The sequence below is a fragment of the Lipotes vexillifer genome, unplaced genomic scaffold (genome assembly GCF_000442215.2).
Source record: "Lipotes vexillifer unplaced genomic scaffold, Lipotes_vexillifer_v1.1 scaffold205, whole genome shotgun sequence".
Taxonomy (NCBI): Eukaryota; Metazoa; Chordata; class Mammalia; order Artiodactyla; family Lipotidae; genus Lipotes; species Lipotes vexillifer.
The window spans coordinates 2,720,033-2,731,604 of NW_006781396.1; the positions used below are offsets into that span (position 1 = coordinate 2,720,033).

The 11,572-nt window shown below is 51.6% G+C and overlaps 1 protein-coding gene across 1 annotated transcript; it reads left to right on the plus strand.

Annotated features, from left to right (window-relative positions):
• The first annotated feature begins 5,851 nt into the window (after window positions 1-5,851).
• On the plus strand, window positions 5,852-8,464 carry PRF1 (perforin 1). The gene is made up of 2 exons (XM_007454699.1): window positions 5,852-6,390; window positions 7,336-8,464. Exons 1-2 carry the CDS (start codon window positions 5,852-5,854, stop codon window positions 8,462-8,464), a joined length of 1,668 nt encoding a protein of 555 aa, XP_007454761.1.
• Window positions 8,465-11,572: the final 3,108 nt, after the last annotated feature.

The following is an 11,572-nucleotide window of genomic DNA, read 5'->3' on the forward strand; positions in this document are numbered from 1 at the left end:
ATAATTATTATTCAGCCATAAAGAAGAAGGAAATCTTGCCATTTGCAACAGCATGGATGGACCTTAAGGATGCTATGGTCAGTGAAATAAGCCAGACAGAGAAAGACAAATACCATATGATCTTATTTATATATGGACTCTTCTCTTTAAAAGCCAAACTCATAGATACAGAGAACAAATTGGCAGGGGTTGGGGGGTCAGTGAGATGGGTGAAGAAGGCCAAAAGGTACAAACTTCCAGCCACAAATAAGTCATGGGGATGTAATCTACAGCATGGTGACTACAGTTAATCATACTGTATTGCATATTTGAAAGCTGTTAAGAGAATAGATCTTTGGAGTTCTCACCACAAGTAAAAAAAAAAGATTTTGTAACTAAGTAAGGTGATGGATGTTAACTAGACTTTTTGTAGTAATAATTTCACAATACATACAAACATGAAATTGTTATGTTGTACACCAGAAACTAATAATAATGTTATACGTCAGTTATATATCAGTTCAGAAAAGAAGAGTGAAAGTTAATGAACTAAGGATTCATCTCAAGACACTAGAAAAAGAACAATAGAAGAAACCCAAAGAATACAGGAAAAAGGAAGGAAATAAAAATATAAGAATGAAATGAACAAAATGGAAAATAATGATACAATAGAGAGGATGAATAAAGCCAAGAGCAGATTCTTTGAGAAAAGTAACTAAAATACATAAAAATCTTTAACAAGAATCATCTGGAAAAAAGCGAAAAACCATAATAAAAATTATAATCTAAAAAAGGGGTATCACTACTGATTAAGAAAAAAAAACTTTTAAGAGAAAGAGAGAGACTGTTGTAAATAACTTCATGACCACAAGTGTGAAATTTTACAGACAAGAAGGTTTCCTAGAAAAATGTTAACTTGTCAAAACCGATACCAGAAAAAAAGCTGGAGAACCTGAACAGAGCTATTGAAGACATGGACCCTGCAGTTACAAATCTACCCAACTACAAAAACTGAGCCTTCTACAAACTCTGCCATAGCATGGAGAAAGTGGAAAAACTCTTCAACTCATTTCATGTGACTGAAGGTGATAACTCGAGAATAACTATGGATAACTCATTTGAGGGGTGAGGAAGAATCCCAAAGTTTCACAAATCTGTAAAGAAAAGGGAACAAAGAATGATCACAGGATGAAGGGAACAACGCCTGGGACTGCATTTTGGATCTCTAAAATATGCACAGTAAGTACAATCTAAACACTGGATTTGTTAAAGGACCTCCTTCTTTTCATTACAGTTCGTGTTTGCAGTAGGTATAGTTTGTATAAGTAGATGTCCTCAGGATCAGTATCTTTCTCATGCATTCTGTGTAGAGTATCCATGGAGCTTTTCTGTCAAGAGTAAACATTTTGTAACCTCAAAAAATATATATATCAAAACTATATCCACGTGCATAAGAATGAAGGTGGACCCCTTTCCATACACAATATAAACGCCAAGTAGATCACAGGCCTAAATGTAAGAGCTATCTATAAGACTCTTAGAAGAAAACATAGGGTTTTTCATGACCTTGGGTTAAGCAAAGACTTTTAGATAGGACATTAAAAGTATAACCAACAAAAGAAAAAAATAGATAAACTGGGCTTCATCAAAATTAACATCATTCATGCTTCGAAGGACACCATCAAGTGAGTGAAAAAACAACTCAGAGAACAGGAGAAAACATTTGCAAATCATATACCTGATAAGGGTCTAGAATCTGAAATAAAGAACTATTATAAATCAATAATAAGAAGACAAATAACCCAATTCAAAAATGGGCAAAGGACTCAAATAGACATTGCTCCAAAAAAGATATACAAGTGACCAATAAGCAAATGAAAAGATGCTCAACATCATTAGCCACTGGGGAATCAAATCAAAACCACAATGAGACAACACTTCACACACATAAGAATGGCTATAATCAAAAAGTCAGATAATAACAAGGAGGCGGAGAAGTTGGAACCCTCATACACTGCTGGTGGGAATGTAAAACGATGCAGCCACGTAGGAAAACAGTTCCTAAAGAGTTACTGTAGACCCACCAATTCCACTCCTACATATAGATCCAAGAGAAATGAAAACATATGTACACACAAAGAATTTGTACACAAATGTTCATACCAGCATTATTCACAATAGCCAGAAAGTGAAAACAACCAAAATGTCCATCAACTGATAAATGGATAAACAAATGTGGTATGTCCATACAATGGAATATTATTCAGCCATAGAAGGAATACAGTATTGATACATACTACAGCTTGGATGAACCTTGACAATATTATGTTATGTGGAATAAGCCAGATACAAAAAGTCACATCTTGTATCATTCAATTAACAGGAAAATCCACAGAGACAGAAAGTAGATTGGCGTCGGGGGAAGGAGCAGTGACTGCTAACGGGTACACGGTTTCTTCGCGGGAGTGATGAAAACGTTCTAAAATTGTGGTGATGGTTGCACAACTCTGCGAATATACTAAAACCCACTGAACTGTACACTTTAAATGGGTGAATTGTATGGTATGTGAATTATATTTCAACAAAGTTGTTAATAATAAACCGTACAGATGGTGTCTGAAAATTGCATCTTACGTCTCTGTGGAAAAACTGTGATTAAAACACATTTCAAGTGCTAAGTTTCAGTCGGAGGGGACAGCCGTCATCAGCTACACAGGCCGAAATCAGCAGCTGTAAACTTCAACGTCATCACTGCCCTTTCATGGACCACCCCCCACCAGCATCTCTTGGACATTCACCACTTCATACGCCGAGTGAAAACTACTAAATGCACATTTCAGCATTAGGATCCTTAGAAATCCCAAAGTCCTCCCTTTGGTTTTATAGATGAGGAAACGAACCTAGAAAGGGGTTAAAACTCTACTGCCAAGAGTCACAAAGCAAGTTTGCATCGAAGCTGGGATTAGAACCTGTCTCCCCTACCTCACCTTTCTCTTCCTACAGATTTTCTGCAGGGTTCCACGCCCCTCAAACTGGTCTTCTGAGCACGGTCAAAACCAAACTCCTCACAGCCTGGATATCTGACTTAGGCCGTGGGCAGGAGATAGAAGGGGCTTAGGAGGCCGCAAAATCTAGGACAGGGAGGGGGACATTGTGGGGAGGAGACGGGGCTGGGTTTCGAGAAGACAGTTTAAACCCCAGTTCCCGTAAGAGCAGGGGACACAGTGGGGGACATAAACTCAAGGGATGAGCCATCCCGTGGTGTCACATGTGGTCTGGGGCCTGTGGCTATTTTTTCCTGTCGCTAACGCGGTTAGAGGATGAACTCACAAGAACAGTTCCCCACTTACCCAGCTATCTCCACCTCAGACCAGTATGACTTTGCCCCCCCAGAAGTTGTCCTGTGAGTCACTCAACCCATGGAAACCTCATGTAAGACAAAGGTTGGAGAAGGCCCCAGGTCTCTGGCCTCACCCAAGTCTCTCTTCCCCGCAGGGTCGCACAGCTGCCCGCCCACCTGCACCATGGGGCAATCACAGACCAGGGCTAGGGAGGAGGCTGGAGACCAGCGCGGCCACTGGTTCCCCTCACAAAGTGAGGGACAGGAGACCCTGTCCTGGGGTCTGCATTTGGGGCCCAGAACCTGGCCTGGGCTGGGGTGCAGGTGTGGGCAGGAAGTGGGCAAGCAGTTGTGAACAACATTTATTTTCTCCCCACCGCCCTGGGAGGAGGGAATGGTCACGTGCTTTAACACTCACAGAGGGCCAGGCACTGTTCTGAGCACTTCACACGTAGAAACTGCCCAATTCTTCACAACGCATGGGGTCTGCGCTAACATCATCCCCAGTTTGAGATGAGGAAACTGAGGCACAGGGAGGCTAAAGAAGCTGACCAGGCCACACAGTTAGCGCGCACCCGAGCTGGCCCAAGTCCAGGCGGACTGGATCCCGAGCTCCCGCTCTGTGCTGCCTCTGACAGCCCACACATGCGATGCTACGGGGAGAAGCAGGGAAGCTGTCCCTGCTGGCCCGTCACCAACACCAGAGTTGAACCTCGAAGCTCTCAGACCCCTGTGTTCTTGCTCCACCCACTAAACCTCACCTGTTGGCCCCGGGTTCCCATGCCGCAGGCGGCTCTGCTTGGCAGATGAACCTCTGGCCCTCTCGGCTTGCTTCCTGAGTGCTGTCAGCAGGCTGGATGAGGAGGTGAGGGCAGGGTGGGTGCTGGTGGGCGGGGGAGAGCAAAGGGGACCCATGACTAGAGCTGGGGGGCGGGGCAGGAAGCAGAAGTGATGTGAACTGTGGCCTGCGTGATGAGCTGTGAACTGTGGCCTGGGGGGCTGCACCACCATTTCAGGAGCCTCCCGTGGGGAGAGAGGGTGTCTCTCTCGTAGGAGCATCTCAACACAGGACTCCAGGTAGGGAGGAAGCAGGGGGTCAGGCAGGCTGGGAGCCTCTGAGTGGGGACAGAGGGGCACAAGAGTAGGGCTGCTCTGTCTGGGGAAGAGCCTGACGGAGGAGGAAATGCTGTAACCCATGAGGCAAGAGACTTGGGTCCAGACTGTGCCCTGTTACTAACTCTCTGGGCAGCCTCATGCCCACCCTGGGCTTCAGTTTTCTCTTATACAAAATGAAGAGGTTAGAGTACACAGTCTTTAAGGCCCCTTCAAAGGCTGACAGCTAAAACTAAGAAAGCTGGAAACAGGCTCCCCGGGAAATAATATGACGAGTGTCAGGATGGAGACTGAGCTCTTTAGATTAAGGTTATGAACTATGCTGGCTGCCTAAGCAAGATGATCGGAGGGCCTTCAGCCGACTCCCCTTCTCCTATTTACCTCCCTGGGGCCTGCCATCTTGCCTAGAATTCCACTATTCAAGCCACTCCTTTAGGTAAGGCACGGAAGGTTCCAGCTGGAATACAGGGGAAGTTCCTGCTCTCCGTAATCCCCCGGGCCTCAGACAAGCTGCTGTCCGTCCCTGGCAGGTGCCAGAGTGGAGAGGCCTCTGAGGAGCTCAGTCTGGATGGGGTAGAGAGAGGAGATTCCAGATCATAAGCAGGCCCAGTGAAGCTTCAGAGCCGCCTCAAAGCGAGGGAGAACCTTTCATCTAAGCACTGTCCGAGAGTCGGCAATAGGCAGCTTGCAGACGCGGCCAGAATCCCGAGGAGCGTGGCAGGGAATGCCAAAGAGGAGACGAGCAAACCGAACGGCCCCTCCCCACACAGGACCTAGGGGCACAGGCGCATAGGCCGCTTTTATTCTAGAATTCAGGCTGATGTACTTCCATAAGCTCAGAGGGAGGGCCCCAAAGGGGAAATGGGGAGAATGAGGGTGATGCACAACCTCATTTCTTTTCCAATTCTGTTAAGGGCTTAATGGGGGTGGGGGGAGATAATGAGAGAGGTGAGGTGGGTAAAGAAAGCATGGCTTGTTCTTGGGTCCACAATAATACCTCTCCAGAATCCAGGCTTCCCTAGAGTTCCCAGATCCCCCAGATTCCTCCCCAAATCTTCTATGGCTACTGTCCGTCCCCTCCTCTGCACGCCGAGCCCCCACCCCACCAGCAGTAGCTGTGGTCCTGGGGACAAAACCATCCATCTGGATTCCCATTTGGCCTTAAATAGTGAAATCCTAGCAAGGGTCTCCTCCTGGCTGTGCGACCTTGGGCAAGTCCACTCCCTTCTTTGGGTCCATCTGTACAACGTAGGGGGTGGACCAGGTTTGTAAAGGCCATGCCAGCTCTGACATCCAATGACTTAGGAGATATCTCATTCCCTCCCCATCCCATAAGGCCTGATAAGCTCCATTTGGAGGAGGGGTCGGCCCTCCTCCATGCCCCTGCCCACAGCTCCTGCCCTCTGTCTCCGCAGCTCCATGGCCTCCCGAGCGCTCCTCCCCGGCATCCTCCTCCTGCTTCTGCCCGCACCCGCCCCTGCCCCCTGCTACACGGCCGCACGCTCTGAGTGCCGGCGCAACCTCAAGTTCGTGCCCGGCTCCTGGCTGGCAGGGGAGGGCATGGATGTGACCAGCCTCCGGCGCTCAGGCTCCTTCCCGGTGGACACACAGCACTTCCTGCGGCCCGACGGCACCTGCACCCTCTGCCGCAACGCCCTGCAGCAGGGCGCCCTCCAGCGCCTGCCCCTGGCGCTCACCGACTGGCGCGCCCAGGGCTCAGGCTGCAACCGCAAAGTGGTCAAGGGTGAGGGTCGCTCCACCGAGGAGGTGGCTGGGGCGGCGGCCAACAGCATCCGTAACGACTGGCAGGTGGGGCTGGACGTGACTCCCAAGCCCAGCAGCAACGTGCGCGTGACCGTGGCGGGCTCGCACTCCCGGGAAGCCAACTTCGCGGCCCAGAAGACTCACCAGGACCAGTACCGCTTCAGCCTGGACTCAGTGGAGTGTCGCTTCTACAGGTGAGCGCCGGGGTGGGGGGAGTGGAGGGTGGACGGGACTTGGAAAAGGCGTGGGAAACTCAGGGTGGTCTGGGAGCCCTGGAATGGCAGCGTGGCGAGCTGGAGGCCGCTTCCGCCAGGAGGAGATGGCAGTCTTGGTTCTCACGTACCCCTTCCCTGAGGCCCCGATCTGGAAGAACCCAGGGACAGAACAGGTGGAGGGCAAGCCAGCAAGGCTATGCTCAGAGCCCCACGTGGTGCCGGTCTGGTCTACTGGGCACCCAACCGCCACTTCCCTGGGCATTGCTAGCTTCCTGTGGGCAGGAGGCCTGGCTGGGGCCCTCCTATCCCTGGGCCTCTTTCATCCGTTCAAGAGCTCTTCATTTCTGCCTTGCCAAGCTCTGTGCTAAGAACTCGGGCTACAGGCTGAACAAGAGCAGCCATGCCCTGAGCCCTCAGGGACCTACTCACCCTAAGAAATGCATGGTCTCCATGGGACCCAGAGTCACCCTCCCTGACTTCTCTCACGGGAGGCCATGTTTCCCACACAGTGAGACAGGTCGCTCCTGCCTGCGTGGCCACAGTTGTCAGGAGCCCAGGTATACAAGGCCCAACCCAGGGGACCGACAGACAAAGGCCACAGGAACTAGGTTCCAAAGCCAGAGAGATACCATCGGTGTCACACCATCACTTTGTAAAATTAGAAAAGAAAAAGGAAAGAAAAACCTTTTTTTGAAAAAGAGAGACAAAAATACCTATACGAAGTACCTAGGTCACCAAGGGGCAACGGGCAGGGTGGGTTTCCCTGCTGGCTTGGTGGTTCAGAGCTTGAGCTTTGGAGCCAGGCCACCTGGGTCCAAGTCCTAGTTCTGCCACTTAATGTGACCTTGGGCAATCTCACAGGAGTTATTCAGCGGAAAACACTACCCACCACTGGGTCCACCTGATGTTTTTCTCTCCCCTCAGTTTCCACCTGGTGCACACTCCCCCACTGCACCCTGAGTTCAAGAGGGCCCTCAAGACCCTGCCCCCCCACTTCAACATCTCCACCGAGCCTGACTACCGGAGGCTCATCTCCAGCTATGGCACCCACTTCATCCGGTCCATGGAGCTGGGCGGCCGCGTCTCGTCCCTCACCGCCCTGCGCACCTGCGAGCTGGCCCTGGAAGGGCTCACGGCTCAGGAGGTTGAGGACTGCCTGGCCGTCGAGGCCGAGGTCAGCATAAGAAGCCACGCCAGTGCCTCGTCGGCATTCAAGGCGTGTGAGGAGAAGAAGAAACAGCACAAGGTGGGGACCTCCTTCCACCAGGCCCACCGGGAACGCTGTTCTGAGGTCGTTGGCGGCCACCACACGTCCATGCATGACCTGCTGTTCGGGAACCAGGCCGGGCCCGAGCAGTTCTCGGCCTGGGTGGCCTCGTTGCAGGACAGCCCCGGCCTGGTGGACTACACGCTAGAGCCGCTCCACATGCTCCTGGACAGCCCGGACCCGCGGCGGGAGGCGCTCAGGCAGGCTGTAAGCAAGTACGTGACGGACAGGGCACGCTGGAGGGACTGCAGCCGCCCATGCCCCCCGGGGCAGCGCAAGAACCCTAAGGACCCGTGCCAGTGCCTGTGCCATGGCTCGGCGGCCACCAACCAGGACTGCTGTCCCAGGAAGAGGGGCCTGGCCCACCTGGAGGTCATGAACTTCGTGGCGACGGGTCTGTGGGGAGACTGGACCACTGCCACGGATGCCTACCTGAAGGTATTCTTCGGCGGCCAGGAGCTGAGGACCGACACGGTGCAGAACAATAACCACCCCAGGTGGATGACACGGCTGGACTTCGGGGATGTGGTCCTGACCACAGGGGGCCCCCTGAGGGTGCAGGTCTGGGATGCAGACTATGGCTGGGACGATGACCTTCTCGGTACCTGTGACAAGACTCCAAAGTCTGGCTCACACGAGGTGAAGTGCCACCTGAAGCATGGTCACCTGAGATTCTCCTACCACGCTAAGTGCCTGCCTCACCTGGCGGGGGGGACATGCCTGGAGTACGCCCCCCAAGGGCTTCTGGGGGAGCCTCCAGGAAACCGGAGTGGGCCAGTGTGGTGAGAGCAGTGGGCCCTGGGAGGACCAGTGTGCCGAACTGGAGGGGTCTCACGAAGGGACCCGGGGGGCCTATCTCCACATCCCCATTAGACAGTTGGAAAACTGAGGCTTTTTTTTTTTCAGTGAGGTGGCTGAATTTACAGGCCAGCCCTGAGTCACCCTGTCCAAACTACCTTAGCTCTTCGATATTCTCAAGCCCCAGAAATGAGCTGGAGTTGGGCCACTGCTACACAGGTCCCAGCTCAGGTCAGGAGCCGGGCAGAAGGCCAGGAGGCTGTTCCCACCAGGCTGCCTGGTGTCATTTGTACCATTCCCTTGCAGCCCCTCTTCTAGCGTGGTGAATTCTTCATCATACTAGATCTAACCCCTTTGGCCCCAGCTGCTCTGTTTGCTCTGTTTTCTTTGCCCACTAAGCTTTGCCTCTCAGACAAATCCAGAGCTCTCTTGACCTGTCTCGTGTACACAGCCTAACAGAGTAACAGAGGACCAATAAATGTGATGTGACGGTGACCATGATGGTGTTGGTTGTGGCAGAGGAGAGGATGGAGACCAAACGCAGCCTTGGAGATAAACTTCTGCATTAGCAAAACCCTACCCAGCAGAACAGGGGGTTGACCCCAGGGGTAGGCAAATAATGTAAATAAACTATTTTTCCACTTTGGCTGGAAATGGGGGGACCCAAAATATTTTACTTTCCTCATAACTCTCTGATTCGAGTAACAGCAGCGTAAACAGTGATAAATGCCAATGGGCATTCAGTCTGAGCTGAGAAACGAGAGGGAATGGTGAGGATTCTGGTGAACCGAAGGGCACGTCTTATCCAGGGAGGGGGTGGGGGGCTGGGCAGCTCTGCACCAGCCAAACATTCCCAGGCAGGAATGTGAGCCCAGTGCTGCCAGGTTTTCTAATTTCTTAAAGTAACCAGAAATCCCAGCGTGACTTATAAGTGTTGGCAATTCATTTCACTTTGTAAAAATAAACCTATATGGGCAAGCACAGTACAAACCAAAGAGGACATGTATGCAGGCCATGACTGATCCAGAACAACCAGTTTGGAAACTCTAATTTCAGCAGAACCCATCTGGCAGACTTAACAGCTCTCCCCTGTCCCACAGTTCGAGGAGAGAAGGCAGTGGTTTCAACCAGGTAGCGTCTGAGGGCCTCCTGGGCTTGGCATGCAGGAATCCCCAGAGCCTCAGGCTGTGATATAAAATGAACTGGTCCTTGTTTCATGTGCCTGGGACACAGGCCTCAGAACACAGGCCCATGGGGTGGGTGGCAAGATTCAGGGTAGCCTCCTAGACCTGGTAGGATTCGGCTGTGAAGGGCTGCTGTCAGTGGGGTTCAGAGTTGCTGACACAGCCCTCCTGACTCTTTGAAACTCCCTACAAATTAAGCCCTTTGAAGTCCGCGTGGACCCATAGGCTCAAAAGCCCAGCAGTGACATTGCACTGACCCTGAATCCCCAAGTTGGGCGGGGGGATTGCCAAGTTCTAGAAGCCTGGTTGAAACCACCGTTCTTACACCTTTCCCCGCACAGCCACATGCGCGAGCAAGAGCACGAGAGAAATCACGCAACTTCGTGCTGCCTGCTGCACTCATTGAAAATCAACACGGGTATGGGCCATACCCTCAAGGAAAGGCTCCGGAAACAACTCTGACAAGAGATGGCAGCCTTGTTCTAGTGCCCACGTGGTCAGTGACCTCCAGCAAGTCCCCCTGAGCCTTGGTTTCCCCAGAAGGACAATCTGTGTTTTACTCCCTTCCCAGGACTGTTTGGAAGGGGGCCATGAGCCTTTCTAGAAGGTCAGTGCTGTAGAAGCAGTCCTGGAAGTTCATCTGCTTAAACCCTCCTGGTTTTGCATTTAAGGAAACTGAGGCTCAGAGGAAGGGATTTGACCATGGTTGCGGAGGTGAGTGGCCGAGCCAGGTCTCCGTGAGTCATGGGCACTCCACTCTGAGCACAGCTCTGGAGAGACCAGTGGGACCCCGACAGGAGGGCCCTTGGGGGAAAGGGGTGGTATTACCGAGGAAAAGGAATGGCTGATGTTGCTGAGGGGCAGCTATGGAGCTCTCAGCCCTAACGAGACATTTTCATTGACATTTCGCTGACATTTTGTCACACTTGGGGCCCCTTGTTTGTTCGGGATGTTCCCTGCTGTGCCTGGTGTCTTCCATCTGCCCTCAGGTCTCATCCGTACCCTGCTCCACCCGGCTCTGGCCCGGAGGCTGGCTGATCTGAGCCCGCCTGTCTGTGAGCACGATATGGGAGGAAGCGAGAAGGGGAGAGCACAGTGACAGGCCATGGACTCCCCTCAGTGCCTCTCAGTGAGGTGGCCTTGGGTTGACTGTGTCCCTGTATCACTGCTCCTCTCTACGAAGTCTCTGCATGTCTTTCTCTTTCTGGGTTCCAGCCACTGCTCCCTCCTCTCATGCCTTCAGACCTAGGGATGGTAACCGTTTCACCACTACTAATCCCGAGTTATTGTACTACCCCTTCTGCTTCTCTACAGCCCCCTACACCTTTGTAAATAGGCCCTTTATAAAAATAAATGAATAAAAACCCTCCTCAAATTACCATAATTTGAATATGCCACTTAGGCTGTGGTCTAAATGTTTGTGTCTCCCCATAATTCATGTATTGAAATAGTAATCCTCAGGGTGATTGTATTAGGAAGTGAGGCCTTTGGAGGTGATTAGGTCATGAGGGTGGTGCCCTCATAATGTAGGTTACTGCCCTTATAAAAGAGGCCCCAGAGAGATCCCTGGTCCCTTCCCCTATGTGAGGACACAGTGAGAAAATGCCTTCTATGAACCAGAAAGCAGGCCCACTGAATCTGCCAGCACCTTGATCTTGGACTTCCAGCCTCTAGAACTATAAGAAATAAATTTCTGTTGTTTAAAAACCACCCAGTTTGGGGCTTCCCTGGTGGTGCAGTGGTTGAGAGTCCACCTGCTGATACAGGGGACATGGGTTCGTGCCCCGGTCCGGGAAGATCCCACATGCCGCGGAGCGGCTGGGCCCGTGAGCCATGGCTGCTGAGCCTGCGCGTCCGGAGCCTGTGCTCTGCAACGGGAGAGGCCACAGCAGTGAGAGGCTCACGTACCGCA

Excerpts from the sequence above, each read along its gene's own strand:
- PRF1 (XM_007454699.1), top strand. The coding sequence starts at position 5,852 with ATGGCCTCCCGAGCGCTCCTCCCCGGCATCCTCCTCCTGCTTCTGCCC. Across the intron at positions 6,391-7,335 it reads GTGGAGTGTCGCTTCTACAG|TTTCCACCTGGTGCACACTC; the intron begins GTGAGCGCCGGG and ends CTCTCCCCTCAG.